The sequence below is a fragment of the Cloeon dipterum genome, chromosome 2 (genome assembly GCF_949628265.1).
Source record: "Cloeon dipterum chromosome 2, ieCloDipt1.1, whole genome shotgun sequence".
Lineage (NCBI taxonomy): Eukaryota > Metazoa > Arthropoda > Insecta > Ephemeroptera > Baetidae > Cloeon > Cloeon dipterum.
The window spans coordinates 7,352,796-7,372,799 of record NC_088787.1 but is presented as its reverse complement, the minus strand read 5'-3'; the positions used below and the strand labels follow the sequence as shown (position 1 = coordinate 7,372,799).

The following is a 20,004-nucleotide window of genomic DNA, read 5'->3' as shown; positions in this document are numbered from 1 at the left end:
CCAGTTGCATTTTTACTAATGAAAATTGCGCAAAACCCCCGACAAAAACCAATGCAGCGGGCTTTTCTGAGCCAGATTATATACAATCTATTGAAACGTGTGAAATATAAATTTTAATTCATTTATTTGATAAAATCCAATTCGTTTATTTTCACATCAATTAAAATTTTGATCACATAAATTCATTTTTTCCAGTCCAATTTAATTAACTCATCTACAGCGTGAATACTATATATTTTTTTTAAAAGAATAATCTTTGAAGTACACAACAGGAATAGCAATTCAGCTCACAAGAAACTAAAAGTATATGGCAAGCGAGAAGGTATAGACAATAGAAGTTTAAATGCGCAAGAAGTTGAGCTTTGTGAACGAGCTGGCCTTCTTCCTCAGGCCCAGGATTTTGTCCTCATCCTGCTTGGTTGGCACGCGTTTCATGTAGATGTGCGGGTAGGCGTCTTTAAACTACAAATAAAAAATAATGAGACCGTGTGTTAAATATAAATCCTGTTCCCAATTTTGTCGATCGCAAAATTAATGTGTTGCATGATGTATATATTTTGTTTTTCTTTCAGTGTAATAATGGATTGTTTTAAAATTTCTTGTATCTTTGGAGAATAAAAATAGTAAAAAATGCCTAACATTAATAATCACTGGTAGTTTTATGATCCTGAAAGCCCCAGAATTTTTGCTGCAACTAATTTAAAATGCAAAAACAATGCAAAAAGAAGCAAAGCTAGTGGCTAGGGTGCGAAAAGCGCCGAACAGTACCGTGAGCAGCCGTTTCTGCTTCTCCTTGGGCTTCATCTTCTTGTCGGCGATGATCAGTTCAAGCAGCTCCTGCAGCGCCTTCTGCGAGCCTGAGCACTTTTGCTGCTCAAATTGTTGGCTCGACACCTGCCTGCAGAAGGTCACGGGTTTGGCCAATTCGGTGTCGACGGCCACCGAGACAGGGCGAGCGGCACGAGCGGTGGCGGCTGATGCCTTCAAACTAGCTACGCTACGCACACTGTTGCGCAAATGGGTCACTCTGAGTGGCCGGGGAAGGGTTTTCTGCAACGCAAAGGCACAAGCTCTACTGTTACGAGGGTTGCCAGGTGCGAAAGTAGATGGGTCTTTCCTGAATTGTTATTATTTCATCTTTTCTTTTCTTAATTCTTATTTTCAAACTGACAATATTCGTTCTCAGGAATATTCATATAATTTTTTAAATCAAAATATATAGTTTTGGTTAGTCAAAGCGTAGCCTGATAGACCAATTTAAGCCAGAAGAAACTCAAAACGTCAATTAATATTAATTCATATAAATTTCAATTTAAATATTCTCCACCAAATAGTAGCAATAAATTAAATTTCTTTCACTATATGTACTCAAAGGAAAAATAAAGGGGTTTCCGCTGTCAAGATGAAAATTAGTCCTACATTTTCGCAATACTGTACAAAAAGAAAGATTCCTCCTCTGGGGTAGTGCGTAAAAACCACACATCATCTGGCAACCCTGCAATTTACCCTATTTACCACCAAAACCCAAGCTACCACTCACTTCAAACTCAAACAATTTCAACTCCAAATTACCTCCTTTTCCTGGAACTTGGCAAGCTGCTGCTCCACCTCCTGCTTCAGGTCTGCGGGCGCGTGAAGGACTGTGTCTCTCTCATCGAGCAGGAAGGTGACCACCTTGCAGGACAGCGATTTGCTGAACTGGTTGATGCCGACAGCGCCAGCAACCTCACTCTCTGGCAGACCAAGGATGAACTCACAGAACGACTGAACCACCTGTCAAGAGAAAAAAAATGAGTTTAGAAAATATGGTTCGATAAGGGAAATTCTTACGAATTCCTTGGAGGTCATTTCGGGACAGAATTTGAGATCCTTGTTGAAGACCAGGCCACCCAGGTAATGCAGGAGGAAGCACAGTTTTTTCCTGCTGTCTGTGGGAAGCAGCAACAGCAGTAGCTGGTAGATCTTTTTGGCCACTTTCGTGTTCTGTGCGTTCATCAGACCTAGAAATTTAAATATAGGATGGTAAACATATGAAATTTCTTGCAATATTACACGTTAGTTGTATTGATATTAAAAATTAGCAAAAAAGAGGTTGTAAAACAGGGTTAAAAACTATTTAGGAAAAAAGGAAAATTAACTATTCATTATTAAAATTTAATGGTGTTATTTTCTTTTTTTCTGAATATTACTGTCATTTATTTAGAAAAAACTGTTTAGCTGGAAGGCTAATTAAAAATTTGAGGGGAGAAAAAAGCATTTTTAAGTTTCTGAATTTTCTATCTTAAAATATTAAATAAAAATAACAAAGAATTTGTATATTTAGAAAAACAAAACCTACCCGAAGCAACAGTTGTTGCTCTACTAGCTGTGGTCTTCGTGGAGGCGACACTGGTGTTGCAGTTGAGCGACTGGTCCTCGAGCTTCCTGCCCTGCTTTGCCTTCTTGGCCAGCACCTTGATGGTGGCCAGGGCAGTGCTCATGTTGAGCTCTTCAAGGGGCGGCTCTTCCTCTACGGAATCGGACAAGCCCAGATTGACGTAGCCTCCTGAGTGGCTCCTTGAATGGCACGGTTCGAAAGGGTTTGTTGACCTTTCCACACTCAGCGATGACATTTCTTTCTCCAAATGCGAGACAGAGTGCCATGAGTCTTGCTCGAAAATGTTGTCCGACGACCGACTGCGGTTTTGCTTATCCCTGAAAGATGATTAGGTAAGATACAAATAATTATTTTAGTGTATTTTAAAAGATAATTTTTAGCTAGTTTCCTCAATCAAAATATAATAGTACTTTCCTTTCCAATATAATGTAAATTATATTGAACTAAATTAAACGTAAGAGCACTGAGAAAAATAGCAAAATGCAAAAAAGGGTTGAAAAACCCCGATTTTTTCAGAAATGCAGTGGTAAAAATCGGCTTTTTCCATGTTAACCAGTTTCCTGCAGGCAATGTTTTCACCTTCAGCTTTCAATAATTTTCTAATTATTTGCTCGTGACCTCAACCAAAAAAATTGTCAGAGAGAAATATTTGGAGAAATTGAGACAGCAAATGGCAATTTAAAAGAAAAAATCTGAAAAGTAGACAAAATTTTGGCCACTCCGACCGCAAATTTTAGATTTTCGCAGGGGAAAAATGAAATAAATTAATTTCTAGGGCAATAAATTGGTAAAAATTGAGTGGTAAAAAACAGTGCTGAAAAAAGGGGTGGTAACCAAATGCAACTCAGCAAAAAATTAATCATTTTCAAAAGTTAACAAGTTTAAAAATGTTATACCATTCCAGTTCTATCCATTTTAAGCAGCAGAGGGTACACAATTAAATTATCCATCAGATTAAGTGATAAAATAGTTAAATACCTGAGTCTATTGAACTTTAGAGTGCCAGTGTGGACGACCCTGGTTGTGGGGCTCTCCGTGGTGAATGCGGTTTCGAAGCAAGTGTCTGGAGGCAGTTTGTAGGCGGCTAACTGGCTCATATTGATGCTCTCGTGCGTGTAGTCGATGAAGGGATTGGTACTCGCCGGGCGAACCTTCCAAGGCACTTCTTGCTCCACAGACAGCGAGTCGTCCTCGTAGTCAATTGGATCTATGCTCTTCAAACGCTCAGTCCATGACTTTGTCGGCGAAAGCAGCGAGTCTTGGCTCACGCCTGATATAAATTGATTTTTTAGATAATTTTTGAGAAATTTTGTTTTACAATACAAGGAAAAATTAAATAATGGAATTTTTATCTCTCTAAACCGTTTGTCGATAAAAATTATCTGGTTCATTTTGTCCCACTTAATTAGATAAAAAAATCTCACTTTTCAGGTCGCAGTCTTGCGTTTCAAGGAAGATGAAGGCATAGCGGAAAATGTCAGCCAGTTCCCAAGAAATAAAAGGCTGTTCTGACGCTTTGAAATAATTCACTATCTCCAGCAGAACGTCCTTTTCGAAGCCAGCATAAGTGTGACTGCCGCCAAACCCTGATATTGAAGGCCCTGTAATAATCAAAATTAATATAAAAATTGTCATCAGATTAAAATCTGCTCACAGTTGGAGAGATTCTTCATGGCCGCCTGCACCCAAGTAGGGAAATCCCTTTTATTTTTCTCAAAGTACTCTTTGATGGAGGCTGGTGGGTCGTAGTTTGCATTCTCGGCAATCCAAGTGCCGTTTATGAAATTTGGCGGAATCAACTCCTGGATGTCCTTCCCGTCGAATAAGGCCTCTAACCTAAATACAGATTTAAATACAAGAATTTCATTGAATATCCTAAAATCTTACCTCCCAAAAAGGATGGTTTCCCAAACTTTCTCCGTCTCAAGAGCGTTTTTCTGCCTCTTGGCAGCCTGCGCTTTGAGGTCCTCGAGAAAGTGCTTCGGGTCTGTGAGACTCTCAGCAGAACAGCTTTTTCTTTTCATTGGAGAACGCGCCAGACGAACAGGACTGACGACCCTGGGCACAGGAAGAGTCGCAAAATTGGGAATCGGAACCGTCCGCAGGGGCAACCGGCTTGGAAACCTGAATTGATAAAATTAATAACGCTTTCTTAAGCTTGAAAAATTATTTTCTCTTACTGGTAGAGCGTGTTATTTGGCTTGAACTCATTCGATTTGTCACTGAGCACAGGCTCAAACACTTTTGCCTTGAGGAACTTGTCCAGCAAAGCGATCACTTGGCTCTTGCTCAGGTACTCGAAGTGGTTGCTGCCCTGCAGTTTGGCCAGGAACCAGGTGGCCGCCTCGGCGCCTGTGAACGTATCCTCGTAATTCCGCAAGAAGTGCCGGTGGCTCTTCACGGGCATTTCCACGCGGAAAATGTCAACCGCTGCATTCCACTGAAAATTCAAATCCGTAGGAATGTGTAAAATTCAATCTGATCAACGGCTTCACCGTAATTATGAATGTGCGAACCTTTTGGGTGGCTTTGAACGGGTTTCCCGCATCCGTTTTCCACCTTGACGACTGCATTTTGGGGTAAGGTCTACGTGTTTTCGTTTTCCATCAAATTTGAAACAGGTTCCATACAAAATTCTAGCGAAAAATACTATTCAAAACTCGTTGTATGTGTGTTTACGTCAACACCTTCAGTGCGGCTGCGGCTTGCGACTTCGACCGACCGACCGTTGCTCTGTTGCTCTTCAACTTCAAACACCACAAGATTTAGCAGTGTTGCCAACGTCACTCTAGCGTTAAAAATTATTTCGTCTTGTACTGTTCTTGATTTATTAGGATAATTCACATCATCAAATTTAAGTGATGTATGTAACTATGAAAATTAAAATAAAAATTATCCTGAAGGAAAATCATAAAATTATTGATGCTTAACTATTTTGGAAGTTAATATTATTTTACGTTATGTTGGCAGCGTAGACCGCTTACCAGTAGGACTTGCGACGGCTGCGCCCATAAGAATCGCGATTGACAGAAGAATTTCCAGAATTTCGTTTATCGTTTAACCCAACTTAATTACAATTAATAAGAAAGTTATTACATAGACATAGCAACCATTTCCATTTGCTTTGATCATTTCAAGAAAAAATTCTTCATTGTTATAACCGTAAAATTTATTGACGCGCGCACCATCCTTTAAGTGGCACTTTTATGCTAATCTTTTTCTGGCCGCGTAACAATGATTTATTTATTTAATAAAAAATCAATATTTCAGATAGGCCAACAGAATAAATTTTATTTAACCAAATTATAATTATTGCATTCACTTTGTACTGCAGAACATTCAATTCAGGGCTAATCTATTTGACCCAACATAACTTTTTTTAAAATGTACGATTAATCGCACTAAATTAATATTATTTACAACATCAATACTACACACTACTAGACCATGGCAAATATTATATATAATAAGAGCAGTGTAAACTATAGATAATTGATTTAAGTGTGGCACATTTTAGTCGGCTGCAGTTTAAAGTTAAAAAGCGCAGAGTAAAATTACATCTCTTGAGGTCTACGCTTGTTAAAAATAATCATCTTTGAATCTCCATGAAACCATTTGTTGCACTTTGTGAGTATTATCCTAAATTTACAAGGCACCAAAATTCCTTTCAGTCAATCGATTGCATTACGAATAGCAGCAAAATATTTACAACCGCGCGGAGATCTGATTCAAAATCTAAATGGCAAGGTTGGATTAAAACTAGATCATTTGGCTTCGATTTACAGTTCACAGCGGGCTGGCCTTCACTGGCTTCACCGGTGTGCCCATTGGTGGCAGCACTGGCTGAGCTGACAGTTGTTTCCGCTTGATTGAAGGCTGAAAAAAGAGGAAATTTTTAATTAAGACCGTCTCGAATCTCAAAGCGCTAAAAATAAGCAATTAATGTTTCATTTAAATAAATTACTAAACTTTGCAGAATTGACGCGGTGTTTTCTTTGCTCTTTTTTATCTTAAAATACTAAAAAAATTTACCTTGAGAATTTGGAAAGAGCACATGAGGGTTTCATCAATGGAAAGCATGGCACCGGCATTATCAAACTCTCCACAGTAGTTTGGAGCAGAGAAGAGGGTGACCAACTGCCTCTTGGAGAAAAACTCGTAGCCATCCTCCACCACCTGGTGAGCCCTGCAGATGAGGTCCAGATTGAACTTTTCAAGGAAATTCTTGACGACGTCCGGTCCGAAGGTGAAGCTGACGCCGCGTTCGTTCTCCTGCCAGCCCCTGACGTCACTGTCTGGGTCGGACCAGAGCAGATCGCACAGCAAGCCGCTGTCGGGGATGTCGGAGGGCCGCATTGCCTGCTTGATCTGGTTCATGTTGGTCAGGTCTGGACTCAGGCCGCCGTGGCAGCAGAAGATCTTGTCCTCGATTATGGCCGCGAAGGGCAGGCAGTTGAAGCAGTCTGTGAAGGTCTTCCAGAGTTTCACACTGAAGCGCCTCTTGCCTGCAAAAAGAACAGATCAGCGTTTCATTAATTTTTGAGCTTTTTTCTCATAGAGAAAAAAATTAAAAGGTGAAAGTATGGAACATAAAAATTTAATCACTTTTATTTTCATGCATGTATTTTTTCAAGTAGAAAAATTCAAACTCTACCGTGCAGATTTTTTGTCTTAAATTACCATTATTTGCAGCTGCAATTTTTCCAAAAAATTAACTCTGAAAATTGATTCATGAGCAAATTATTAAAATAAAAACTGAGGTGCAAACATTGTCTGCAAAAAACTAGTTAAAAATGAAAAAAACTGTTTTTACCATTGCAGGCATATTTTGTTTAATTTTGTATTCTGAAGCCCTGATGAGATTATAATTTTCAAATGAAATCCAGCTGAAATGCAGCCAAATATATTCTAAATTTTTATCCCTGAATTTGGTTCTAAATTCATTTAAAAATTTCTAACCACATAAAACATAAAAAATGCGCACAATATTCTTTAACTGTTTTAGTGTCATTATTTAAGTGGCAATAACTACAGTAAAAATTGACAATTTCCAATTTAGACCCTGAGGGGAAATTTGGCGCTTGAAAATTAACTTACATTCGTCATAGAAGCCGTAAATGCGGTTGATAGAGGCGCACTCGTGGTTGCCCCTGAGCAGGAAGAAGGTCTCAGGGTACTTGATTTTGTAAGCCAACAGAAGGCAGATGGTCTCCAGACTCTGCTTTCCTCTGTCCACATAGTCCCCAAGGAAGAGATAATTTGCATCCGGAGGAAATCCTCCGTACTCGAACAGCTTCAACAGGTCATAGTACTGTCCGTGGATGTCACCTGCCAGTGCCAGGAGTGGAAAATTCAGTCATACGTGGAGGGGCGAGAAAAGACATGTTTTTACGTACCGCAAACCTTCAGAGGCGCTTCCAGCTCCAGCAGGGAGGGCTGCTTCAGGAAGATTTCCCTCGCGTTCAGGCAGAGGCTGGTGATTTCGGACTCCGAAATGGCCACCTGTGTGTTTGGTGCTACTTTCCTCACTGCAAGAGTGCATGAATTAACTCAAACAATGCGTGAAAATTGCGCAGAAATTATGTAAGAATGTTTTGCAAATTAATATGCATGGATTTTTTCGAATTCTTTACCTTCGAGGAGGCGTTGAATCAAGTCGTCCAGGTTTAAAGGCTGCTTTCCCACCGTTGAAGACATTTTGTTAAATAGGAAAGTTGGGTTATATTAGGAAAGGACCAATCCAAACATTAGGGAAAATTAGTCGAAAGGGAAGAGAAATGTTAGTGTTAATGCCAGTTTGCGAAGGTAAATAATGTAGGAATTCGTAAGAATTCAACAGGTGCTTGGGGCGGGAACAAACAAAGTTGCCAACCTAAACTATTATATTGCATAATTTAAAACATGCTACCATCACTCCGTTTTGTGATTCAAAAAATCAAATTATTTCAACCTTTGAAATCATTTTCTTATCGTGATAACATCATACCGTGAAAGTGATTGAATAATAGAAACAGTCTTTGGAGATTTTTTGTAACGTTGGCAGCGTTGAATTCTTTGGCGCTGAACCTGTCTGCTTGTTCAGACGGCGGTAAAAAAACTCCCTAATGAGAATGCATGCCCTTTTAAGGGAGAACAAGCATTTTAACATTTTTTTCACGCTCATTCTTTTGATCCATACCCGGAAAAAGTGGAATAAACAACAGTGAACTTATGTCTGTCACTTCATACGCTTTATTTATTAAACGTACGCTTACTTACATATATTTAATGTTATGCGCCATACAATTATTTGGTTGTTTGTCTTTGTGCATTTAATTTAATGATAGTCTATGTACACATTTTTAGGTGCATATCACTAAAAAACAAACTTAATATTTTAATAATTTAAATATTACACACATATATTAATATTATAAACTAACCCAACCCTAAATATAGCGACATGTTCCATTTGTGCGTGTGTTTTGTTCCACCGTGGTGCAAGAATTTGCCAGGAATTTGTGTGTCAATTCATTTTAAGTGCATTATATTTTCCCACACTGCATCCGCTGATCAGCTCCTTAAAAAATATCTTAATTTTCACACAACGTGATAATTATTTTTAAACTTTTAAATTAGAAGAAGACCATTTTTTGTATTTTAAATGGTGAGGTTTTCATCTACATAGACGAACATGTAAACGATCCAGTAGCCTGCATTAAAGACGCCGAAGAGGAAGGGAAAGAGGACCCTGGAAACGCGGTCGACGCAGATGGCGCGTCGGCGGCACGTTTGGTGGTCGGCGCGCAACCGGTACTTGGCCGTGTTGGCCGCCGCCGTGGCTGCAACCACCGCCTCCGCGTCCTCCAGCTCCGAGGCTGACTGACCACCATCCGACATCTGAAAATATGTCAGTGGTGCTTGAGGAATTTCTTAAAATTAAATTTAGTATGCAACATGCACAGCAGAACTGCTCGGCGGGACAGTTTTTTATAAACTATTCAATAGTTTTGAGTGAATTTGTTTTGGGAAAATAATTTTGCACAGTTCATAAAACTTCGAAGATGTACTCAACAATGCGGAATAGCCGAATAAATTATTATTTGCTAAAATTCCCAACAATTGTTCAGCGCGTGATTAAAATCACAATAAGCGAGTAAGAAATCAATCGCATTTTGGTAGGGAGATTGCTAAGATTTAGAATTTATTAAATTTCCTTGCAATAAGCAACTCCTTCGACCTGCCAAAAATTAATTTTGCTAAAAAAAGTATTCCTACCATTGAAATTAGCCTTCGTCTTTCTTGTTAGCTCCATTTCTTATTTTAAATTTTGAATCAGCATTGACTTTTGTTGCAGTTTTTAATTCTTTAAAGAGATTTTATTTTGATTAAAAATCAAGATTGCCAATATCCTGTGACTAAATAATAATTTGTAACCGTTAAAAAATCAAATGAAATTAGCAGGAAAGATTTTTGCGATGGATTTTCCTAATTATTAAATATTTCTTACGCAGCTGTTCTTCCTGGTCTTGTTTTTGGACCGCCTGAACTTGGTGCTGAGGCGTTTGGTCATGGAGCGAAAGCTGCTCTTGATCATGGAGCGGTCGGAGTCAACGAAATCGCCGAGGATCACGTTGATCAAAGCGTACTCCATCAGCGAGAAGAACACAAAGATGGTGCACGTCGACATGAACACGTCGATAGCCTGCGAATTTCACCACGGCGTTAATGAGAGAATTTTCATTCAAAAGCGACGCTCAGTGCTCATTCATATTCCCTCATAAGATTAAATAATAAGGATCAAGAGCCGCTGAAGGGTTTGATAAAGGTCATAAGTCATGAGAAATAAAAATTCACCAGACCGCTTTTTTAATTTTGTCCTTATTTCCTAATAAAATTGCAGATTAAAACACAGAAATAATTCATTAATTAACCAGTTCTAAAATTTCAAATTTTAATTAAATGAAAATTTAAATTCCAAAATCTAGTAGTTCGATTATTTCCCGTCAATATTTCGTGTTTTATTTTCTGCGCAGGAGGATGGAATAAAATCGACTCTTGGCGCAATGTATAATTGGCGAGGCGCATTGTGCGCGGCGGAGAGATGAGATGAAGTAGGGAGCTCTCGATGGCTCGGCTCCTTGGCCGCGCTGCTGAGCTAAGCATTTGAGAGAGTATGTGTCCTAGCAAGCACTCGAAACGCCCATCACCGCCGATATCTACTCCGCTGCTAACTTTAGCTCAACAAGAAAGAATTCCGCACACAGCGCCGGTGAAACAGGTTATATCCACGAGCACACGCCATGAAAATGCAGATGAGAGCGAGAGTATCCGTCTCGATAGGCAGTAATCACGGCAAGAATTAACACTTTAGAGCCCGATATGGAACTTGTTCAGTGGTCGATGCCACCGTCTGGTCATTTTCTATTAATTTTGTAGAAAAAAGGTTGCACAGCTTATAAAATAGCTTAAATAATTTACCATTAAGTGACGGATGCATAAAAAATAACATAAAAATTATATCCTATGTTTCGAAGCTACCAACAGAAAGATGGCGCCACCGTATACTTAAGCAATAAATTTAATTTTTAGGCAATTTCGCTGTGATTTCAGACTCAATCCTGCCACTGTACATTCTTCACTTAAAATGGTTTCTTTTGACGTGCTGAAAACCAAAATCAGTCCAGCCATTCGCCGTAGAAACGCTGTTAAAGATTTTATGTTTCAAAAAATAGTTTTTCACGAATCTACGGCGATTGGCTTAACCGATTTTGGTTTTCAACACGTCAAAAGAAAGAATATTAAGTGAAGAATGCACAGCAGCAGGATTGAGTCTGAAATCGCAGCGGAAATGCCTTAAAATTAAATTAATCACTAAAGTATACGGTGGAGCCATCTGTCGGCGGCTCCGAACACTAAAAGGGCCTATACAACTAATGTAATTAAGAATAAAAAATAATTACCTTGATGTAAGAAACGGGCGGCAGCGACTTCTGCGAATTGGCGTGCTGCGTGGAGAGGGTGAGCAGCGAGGTGACACCCAGGGTGACCCTGGCAGGCACTGCTTCCGGTTTGATCCAGAACGAGATCCACGACATGATGACGATCAGACAGGTCGGGATGTACGTGTGGAAGATGTAGTAGCCGAGGCGTCGTTTCAGCGTGAAAATCACCTCAAGACAGGTGAAATTCCCTGCAAGAACGACCTTTACGCCGGTGAGCAACTGGAGAAATCGGCGCACTTACCGGTGGAATATGACTGGCTGCAGTCGCCGGTCACGTTGTTCACCAGGTCCAGCTGGGGCAACTCGATTCTGTCCACGACGAGCGGAATCTGCGGGTCCCACAGAAACACCAGGTCGTCTGTTGTGTGCGATACTTTTGGAGAAAAAATAATTCGAATTTATTCATTTTGACTGATTGCTGAATGATTCGATTGGAGTTGATGGTTCTAAAATGGATTCAAATCCCTCTAGAAAAAAATAAATTTTGACATAAATGTGATTTTGAACTGAAATTACAAAAAAAAAACGCTAAAAAATTTGAAGTATTTCAGAGGATGATAATTTAGAATGAATTTTGACAAGTTAAAATTATCTAATTTAGTGATGATTAAGCAAATTATGCCTATTGAGCAGGGTTCGCCAATTTTGCAAAATTCGCAAAAATGCACCACTGGTTTTTAGCGCAAAAATACAGCTGGAAAGAAACGTTACATATAGTTTTTCCACATTTTTCCCGAATTCAACCCCGAAAAGTTCCATTTCACGCCAAAAATGTCAGAAATTTTTTATAATTAGGTTGAAGTGTTTAAATTTTAGGTCTTTTGGTGAAACCATTGTCTTCTTTACTGATTTATTTTTTAAAAATCCCTATACATATTTGGTCATCCATCGTGAGAATGTTGTATCTTCAATAAAAATGCTCGTTTTTGCGAATCCTGTTATCGAGGTAAATTTATTTTTTCTATTTAAATATTTGCAGTTTTTTTTAAATGGGTGCAAGTATAAACCTCATTATCAGTAAAATTCATTATGACGGGCCAAGTTTGTTCTACAATTTTGATAATTTGATGAAAGCCGAGCTTTGGTGTTGACAATGTTTGCAAAAAATTAAAAATAATTTTGTATGTTTATAAAATAAATGCCTCAGAAATGTCTGACATTAAAGAATTTGCCTTTAAGTACTTTCTTTTGAGGGATTTTCAATCATAAATATTAAATTGAAATAAATGGATCATAATTATAATGTTTTAAAGTTATAAATATCCTCGACACGTACATAAAAAGAATTAATATTATTATTTCCTTATTGCTACCCGTGATTTCCTATGATCTTTAAATTTTTTTCCAAAAAAAGAAATATATCATGTAAAATTTCAAGAGTTATATAAAAATATTATTGATAACAAAATAAAAATTATATTTAAATAAAATAGAAATAAAATTTTAATTACATTTAATTACAAGCTTTCAAAATTTATAAATTTTATTTTCAACTAAAAATAGTTATAATATTTAAGGTATCACTTGAACTTACAGCTTTCAATCTGCATAGAGCAGCTTTGCGTGTCGTGCGGGTAGGTCTTAAAGTTCATCACGCAGGAGAGCAGCAAGTTGAGTCTGCGCCCGCACCAGAATAGATTATTATTTCAAAACGCTATTCTATGAGAATGGTAAGAATTGTGCTTTTCTCACTTGACCATGTAGAGGATGGTGGTGTCGTTGTAGATCCACACGTAGTGATTAGGAATGGTCATCTCCTGGAAGGTGACCTTCTTGGCGTTCTTGAAGAACGAGTCCGGCCGCCAAATGTCGTTGAGCCACTGCACCGGCAGCAGTCTGTAGTCGCCGGTCATGTTCTCCGGCATCTGCAGCCGGTAGTCCTGCCAGCTCTGCGCGAAGAATATGTCTGCCACAAATGTCTGCAGAAAATTGAAAAAAGGAATCGTGATTTAAAAAAAAAATGGTTCTAAATACGATTTCTTAAATTAAATTTAAAATATACATTTTAATTCTTAGGATCTCCACAACACTGTCAAATTAATTTAATATACTCCACGGGTATTACACAGGGTTCGCGAAAACCTGCATTTTTCCGGAAAAAAACACTGCACTGCAAAAACCGGGTTTTCTGCAATTTTGCGCTTTTTATTGAAATTAAATATAATTCACATGATGGATGATTAATAATAGGGATTTCTAAAAATCAGTAAAAATGCCACTAGATTCACCAAAAGACAAAAAACTCTAACAATAATCGTAATTTTAACACTTTTTTGTGACCTATCGGGGGTTAAATTCGGAAAAATGTCGAAAACCCGAAACCTGGTGAGTTTTTCCAGTTGGTTTTATGCAGAAAAAACCATTGGTGCATTTTTGCGGATTCCAAAATAACCGAACCCTGGTATTACATCATTGAAGAATTCCTGAATCCAATTAAATCTCCACATCGATAAATTTTCCGTGTCACTTCATCTCTATTGTCATAAAAAAATCTTCTAGAAAATTTATTTAATAAAAATATCTCTGCTGCATTTCCTTGGCTCCCTTTGAAGAATCTCAAGGTTCGAGTTAAAACTGCGAGTCATTCTGCTTCAACCCTTTCTTCTGCAATCTAATGAAATATCACTTACGAACGAGAACTCTTTGTAACAGAACACAGAGAATAATACGCGTTGGACGAATGTAATGCTCCAGTTGGCTGAATTATTTTGCAGCGAGTGCGGACTCTTTTCATTATTTAGACGGCACGAAAAGAGAACGCGTCTATCTGCTCTCTGTCACATTCATAATGCACTTGCTGCCGGCGTGGAATGCGCACCGAGAGCACCAGGTTAATTGCATTTGTTGAGCCAAGGTTGTTATTACAACTCTCTGAAGTATTGCATAAATTTGCATTTAAATTTTCGCAAAACGCCCGAGCGCGGCTCAATCTGGAGCACACCGTGCAGCGGCGGGATTTCGAGAATCTCTCGTGGGGTGCGGAAGTAGTGCGGATGTGGAATCACCGCGCCGTTGTGTTTGTTGCACTGCGGAAAAGTTTTTCCCCGCGGTTCTAAAATTTATTTACAAACACACGTGAGTCGGAACGAATGGGTTGACCTGGACTGCTCAATTTTAAGTGACTATATGAATGACGAATAAGAAGAGATTTGCAGTCTTTGTTAAAAATACATAGGAAGAATATAAGCGAGAGTCACATAATTCTTAAATTAATTTATCACAATTATTGTTAAGACTTCTAAATATACATTTTAAACGGTACCGGAAAATAAAATAAATTGTATTGAATGTATCAATTAATAAATGAAAAATATAAGTTAAGAAAATTAGCGGGGGTCAGATTAGTGCGATGCGCAGATATGGCGTCCGGTGGAGTATGGCGCGAAAAAACGGTCACGTGAAAATTCGCGAAAAGAACCAAGCTTTCGTAAATATTGTGACATAATTTGCGTTACTTGTACTAATTGTGTCTTTTGGATCGTAAAAAAAACTCTTGATACTCGTACGGCAATCCAAAGAGAGCGTTTTGTTTCCCACATTCAGACGCCATCTTGAATCTGCGCAGTAGGAACCAATTTTATCGCACATCTGGTCCCCGCTGATGAAAATAATTATAAAGGCGCGTGTAAAAAAGGTTTAAATATTGTGCTTTCAAATTTTTAAAAATTAAAAAGGCTGCTAACCTTGTAAAATTATTACATTGTTAATAAACTTCTGCAAACATGGCAATTTACCTATTTCTTAAAGCTATTATATATAATGTATCTAATTTTTATTAGCATTTGTCATCAAAGCAAAATTTATTTTACCGGGGTATGCTTATAACTGAATTTTTATATCGTATGCACAAGTATTGAGGTTCTGTAAGTGTAGACAATTATAAATAATCTGATAAAATAAACATCATGACTACGATAATTTAATTCTGAGTGAAAAAATGCGTCTTCAAACTTATCGTCTGTTTATTTTATAAAAAAAAAATTGACTAAATTGCTGAAATGCAGACTAAAATCTATAATTTGATATGATAAATATAAACTTTTCTAGCAAGACTTCGAAACTTAATCAAAATTTTCTTCCTGAAAATCAAATTTCCGACGCTTTTAAGATTTCGATTAAATCCATCATGTCACTTCCCGCAATGAACAAAAATAAAATGTTACCAAAAATGTATTCAACTCTCTGCCTCCCAAAAAAATTAAAACCGCTAAGAAACAACAATTTTAGATCAAGCTTTGACAAATATTGTAGCAAAAACTCAAAAAAAATCTGTCAATTCGATTCAACTTCAGAAAAGAAAAACTTACCATGGAGCTTTCGTCAATAGAGTCGAGACTCATGACGGTGACGTGAAATCGAACGATGGTGGGGTGATCTGCAAGAGAAAAGAACAAAAAGTCTTGATCAAAGCAGAGACAATAATAGAATAAAGCAAGAAGTCGTGTTCGCCATGCAAACAAACAAACACTCGCCTTCCACTTTCGGCGGAGCCATCTTATCGTACAGCATCGGGTCATCAGGCAAAATATCCTCTAGCGTAATTGGCTTTTCTCTTCTCCTGGGGGCGGCAGGGGCGGGGGTGGGCTCCTCGCTCGTGCCCATGGTCGGCATTTCCGAAGCGTCCAGACTATAAATAAATGCATGAAAATAACATACACAGCATATAAGACGACGATCGAGCCGCGCTCATTAGTTTTGTTTCCTTTTGATCACACCACCCCGACTCCATTTTTTTTCCTTCTGTGCGCGATTGAAATCTCGCGAGGCCTCATTAATTTGGCCATATATATACCACTCGTAAGTGTGATCCCCCCATTGAACGTGCTGAAAGAAATTCTTGAATTGCGCTCAATTCAATAAACAAATGGGATTTTCACTCCTGTTTCGTGATGAGTGTGAACTGCATTATGAGTGTCTCGTATACAGCAAAATTGTTTCAACTGGAGTAAATTAATAGTGAAATTGATTGGTGTCTGTACTGAAGACGAAATTTTGTCTTTAATTTCTCGTTATGGGGGAAAGAAAAATATTGAATGCCGCAGAAACACATTTCATATTGCAAGGATGCTCAAATTAATTTTGTAAAGCAAAAAATTGCAGATTTGTTAGACCCTTGCTGCTACCTGGGTTACAACGGTGTACCTTCCTCCTAACTTGGGGACTGACTTGAACAATTTTAAATAAATTAGTTTACACCTCACGTGTATTATCGAAATAAAAATGAAAATTAGAAAATGGACAAAAATAAGCCATATTTTTTATGATCAAAATATCAGCATTTAATCGATGCCGAGATCGTATTTAATAGCTGCGGTGTTTATTGAATTTGATTTTAGCCAATTAATTGCTGCCAAAACAGTTATTGTCCACTTTTAAAGCTTTTCTACAGCGGGGGCCAGATTCGTGCGACGCGCAGATATGGCGTCCGGTGGAGTATGGCGCGAATAAACGGTCACGTGAAAATGCGCGAAAAGAAGCAAGTTTTCATCAATATTGTGACATAATTTGCATTACTTGAACTAATTGTGTATTTTGGATCGTAAAAACAAACTCTCGACACTCGTACAGGAATCCAAAGAGAGCTTTTGTTTTTCACACTCAGACGCCATCTTGGATCTGCGCAGTGGGAACAAATTTTATCGCACATGTGACCCACGCTGCTTTTCTAGATATTCTTTGTCCCAGATTGGATTACAATTATCTGCAGAAATTAAATATTTTGCAAAAAATGGTTTCTTATTTGCCATATACAAAACTTAAAATTTTGAGAAAATATTCTGTTAACAGTCTAGACGCAAAGCAGCTTTCCAAAAACTTTTTCTGAAGTCTTATATAACGTCATTCGATCACGATATTCATTCGTTTCACCGGAAACTTCTGTTTTTCCAAGTCATATCATTAAATCTATCAATTTTAAGGGACTTTTCCTGAATATGAGTCATAAAAAAGCACAAAATATAGTTTTCATGTTTTGTATTAAAATGTTTTTGACTGTGATATATTGATTGTTATAAATATTTTTCTCTTATTTCTATTTTTTGCTCATTACTGCCTTTATTCAGCTGAGACTGCAGGCAAATAACAATAAAAACTTGTCATTTTCACATTAATAGTTCACACAATTCACATTATTCTCTAAAATACTTGGTTAAAAAGGGAAGTTGTGTTTTGTGCGAGAAAAACAATCGAATAATAATCGCAAATAATGCACACAAGAAAAAAAATCGAGAAGCTTTTACTAAACTTTTGTGTCTGCTTTATCCATTTCCACTTTGCATAATCCGCGCAAATGAAGAAGTTTTGATGCACTTTAGCAACCCGGCCGCAATGAAAAAAGCAGATGGACTCACCCGACTGATGAAAATGTATGTCCAAAATGTAGAAAAGTAAGAAAAATGCTGATCCGCAGTTGAGCCATTTTGATCCTGAAGTCAAAGAAAGAGAAACATTCACATCAGTGCGCGGCGGCGGCGGCTGCGATATTTTTTTTTATTCCTTCTCGGCGAAAGCATGCCAGGGAGTGGACTGTGTACGAGGGGGTGAAATGGGGGTTGGAAGGAGGCACAAGTTGTCGACGGCCCATACAAAATACATCGCATAGCGAAAGGAGGGAACTTGAGGACCCCGTGCTTGCGGTGTGGGTGGAGAGAAGAAAGGTCGTCACATCAGCTACTTCTCATTTTTACACACAGCACAAAAATCAATCAATATCGGCAAAATTGCCTCGTTAGTTTGACACCTTCAGGCCCGACGAATATATAAAACCACGGCAAATTAGCTTTTGACTTTGATATGCTTATACAAGGAAACTCTTATAATTTGATTTGATCTTTTGGTTTTTATGGGCAAATTATTGAAATCTTAGAGTACCTAACGAGATAAGAGAAATTTTATATTAGATGTAGTTTGCGAGGCCCGAACGATTAAAATCCTTTTAGGATTTAATATGAGAAATCCATCCAGGGTTCGCGAAAACCAGCATTTTCCGGTAAAACCCACAACATTCCAAAAACTGGTATTTTGTGCGTGTTGTACAACGTTCTGGCCTGCTACGGACCTTAGGGGCGCCATGACAAGGCGCCCAGGCTGACAAATAGCACCGTAACCAACCACCGTATATTCATGGCGCCTCTAAGGTCAGTAACAGGCCAAAGAGTGTCACAACAGTGCGACTTTTAAAGCTTTTTTCCGAAACCATTCTCATGAAGAATAACCAAAAATAGGAATTTTACAAAATCAGTTTCACAAAAAAAAACTGTCAAACACTTATATTCGTAATTTCTGACTATTTTAGCGCGAAATATGTCTTCTCTGGTTAAATTTATAATAATGCGGAAAACGCCAAAATTGGTGGGTTTTTACAGCTGGATTTTTGCTAAAAAAAAACAAGTGGTGCATTGCAAAATTGGCAAACCCTGAATCGAATAGCAAATTGCCAAATTACGTAGCATGAGTGAAAAGTTTTAAAAATTTCTGACTATACTGCCAGGCCATTTAGCATATTTTTAACCTCGTGAAAAAATGGCATAAAATATTTTTGATTTGTTTAATTTGAAAATTTTGAATTAATTTAATTTTTTGGTCCTGAGGTAGAAATATTACAATATATTAAAATCTAGCAAAGCTTGTAAGAACGATTTTTGTACCTGAAAAGCGTCTACAAACAAAATTTCAGCCATTTGTAGCAAAAACTGTAATTTAAAATCAAGCCATTTTCTTAAAATGTCAAAGAGTTTCTAAAATTGCCGGCGATTCAAAATATTTCCACCACCGTAGGTGGTTCACATCCTGGGAGAATCTACACGTGAATTCAACAGTTTCGTCAGTAATCAAAACGTCGAAACCTAATTTTTAGAGTTTTCACGCTTGAAAGATAATTTTAGGTAGATTTCCAATTTGATTGCTTGCGATTAAATTATGTTACATTTTGATCATAATATGTCCATTAATTGCTGACTTACCAATATTATGTCTAATTATAATTTACTCTGTTTAAACACAGGTAAATTTATAATCATTTTTTAGCGCTACAAAAAAAATCAATATTAAAATAATGTATATATGAAATATGAATATGAAATTTGTATTTAATGTTTATTTTTTTATAAAAATGTAATTTAAATAATATAGAATGTAAAGTTTTAAATAAATAAAAAAAGCATTTACTATTAAATGAATTTAATCAAAAGTATGTTATGATACTTTTAAAGAGTTTTTCTAGAAAATTAAATACTAAAATACCTATTTTATATATTCCTTTAAACTACATCAAGGAATATTAAAGTATTTTTGACTTGAAGCTTTGTTCTCCAGATTAATTGAAAGATTTTAATTGACTTAACACTAAATTATACTATTACAACCCATTAAAGTGTGTGGCTGGATAATTTTTTCTGACCTTTTATAAAAAGCCACTTTTAATGTATAAAAAATTAATTTTTTTAATTTCCTTGAATTTCAGCAAAAATATATTTAAAAAAATCCCCTTTAGGGAAATTCAATTATTGAAGTCGTGCCTACCTTTGAGTCAGATTTAGTAAAGATGCAAATTGCGTGTATCCCGGTGGCTTGTCAGCGATGTTCTGAACGAGAGGATCGTTTCCCCCTTCTCCGAGGAGCGGAACAGCGCGCCTGCGGAAAATC

At 37.5% G+C, this 20,004-nt stretch overlaps 3 protein-coding genes across 3 annotated transcripts; all 3 read right to left on the bottom strand.

Moving 5' to 3' along the window:
* Positions 1 to 181: 181 nt before the first annotated feature.
* Positions 182 to 5,054, bottom strand: LOC135935852 (DEP domain-containing protein 1B-like). Its single transcript, XM_065478420.1, has 11 exons — positions 4,894 to 5,054; positions 4,558 to 4,817; positions 4,265 to 4,501; positions 4,032 to 4,213; positions 3,802 to 3,978; positions 3,356 to 3,647; positions 2,339 to 2,694; positions 1,831 to 2,000; positions 1,573 to 1,773; positions 769 to 1,050; positions 182 to 462 (listed from the first exon to the last, which is right to left on the bottom strand). Exons 1-11 carry the CDS (start codon positions 4,948 to 4,950, stop codon positions 340 to 342), a joined length of 2,337 nt encoding a protein of 778 aa, XP_065334492.1. The 5' UTR covers positions 4,951 to 5,054; the 3' UTR covers positions 182 to 339.
* A 587-nt stretch (positions 5,055 to 5,641) lies between these two features.
* Positions 5,642 to 8,203, bottom strand: LOC135935853 (serine/threonine-protein phosphatase alpha-2 isoform-like). The gene is made up of 5 exons (XM_065478421.1): positions 8,011 to 8,203; positions 7,774 to 7,905; positions 7,475 to 7,705; positions 6,410 to 6,882; positions 5,642 to 6,253 (listed from the first exon to the last, which is right to left on the bottom strand). Exons 1-5 carry the CDS (start codon positions 8,072 to 8,074, stop codon positions 6,164 to 6,166), a joined length of 990 nt encoding a protein of 329 aa, XP_065334493.1. The 5' UTR covers positions 8,075 to 8,203; the 3' UTR covers positions 5,642 to 6,163.
* Positions 8,204 to 8,596: 393 nt separating this feature from the next.
* LOC135937210 (glycine receptor subunit alpha-2-like) lies at positions 8,597 to 19,997 on the bottom strand. The gene is made up of 10 exons (XM_065480312.1): positions 19,882 to 19,997; positions 17,712 to 17,786; positions 15,834 to 15,988; positions 15,669 to 15,736; positions 13,054 to 13,280; positions 12,896 to 12,978; positions 11,603 to 11,734; positions 11,320 to 11,549; positions 9,867 to 10,061; positions 8,597 to 9,256 (listed from the first exon to the last, which is right to left on the bottom strand). Exons 2-10 carry the CDS (start codon positions 17,777 to 17,779, stop codon positions 9,017 to 9,019), a joined length of 1,398 nt encoding a protein of 465 aa, XP_065336384.1. The 5' UTR covers positions 17,780 to 17,786; positions 19,882 to 19,997; the 3' UTR covers positions 8,597 to 9,016.
* Positions 19,998 to 20,004: the final 7 nt, after the last annotated feature.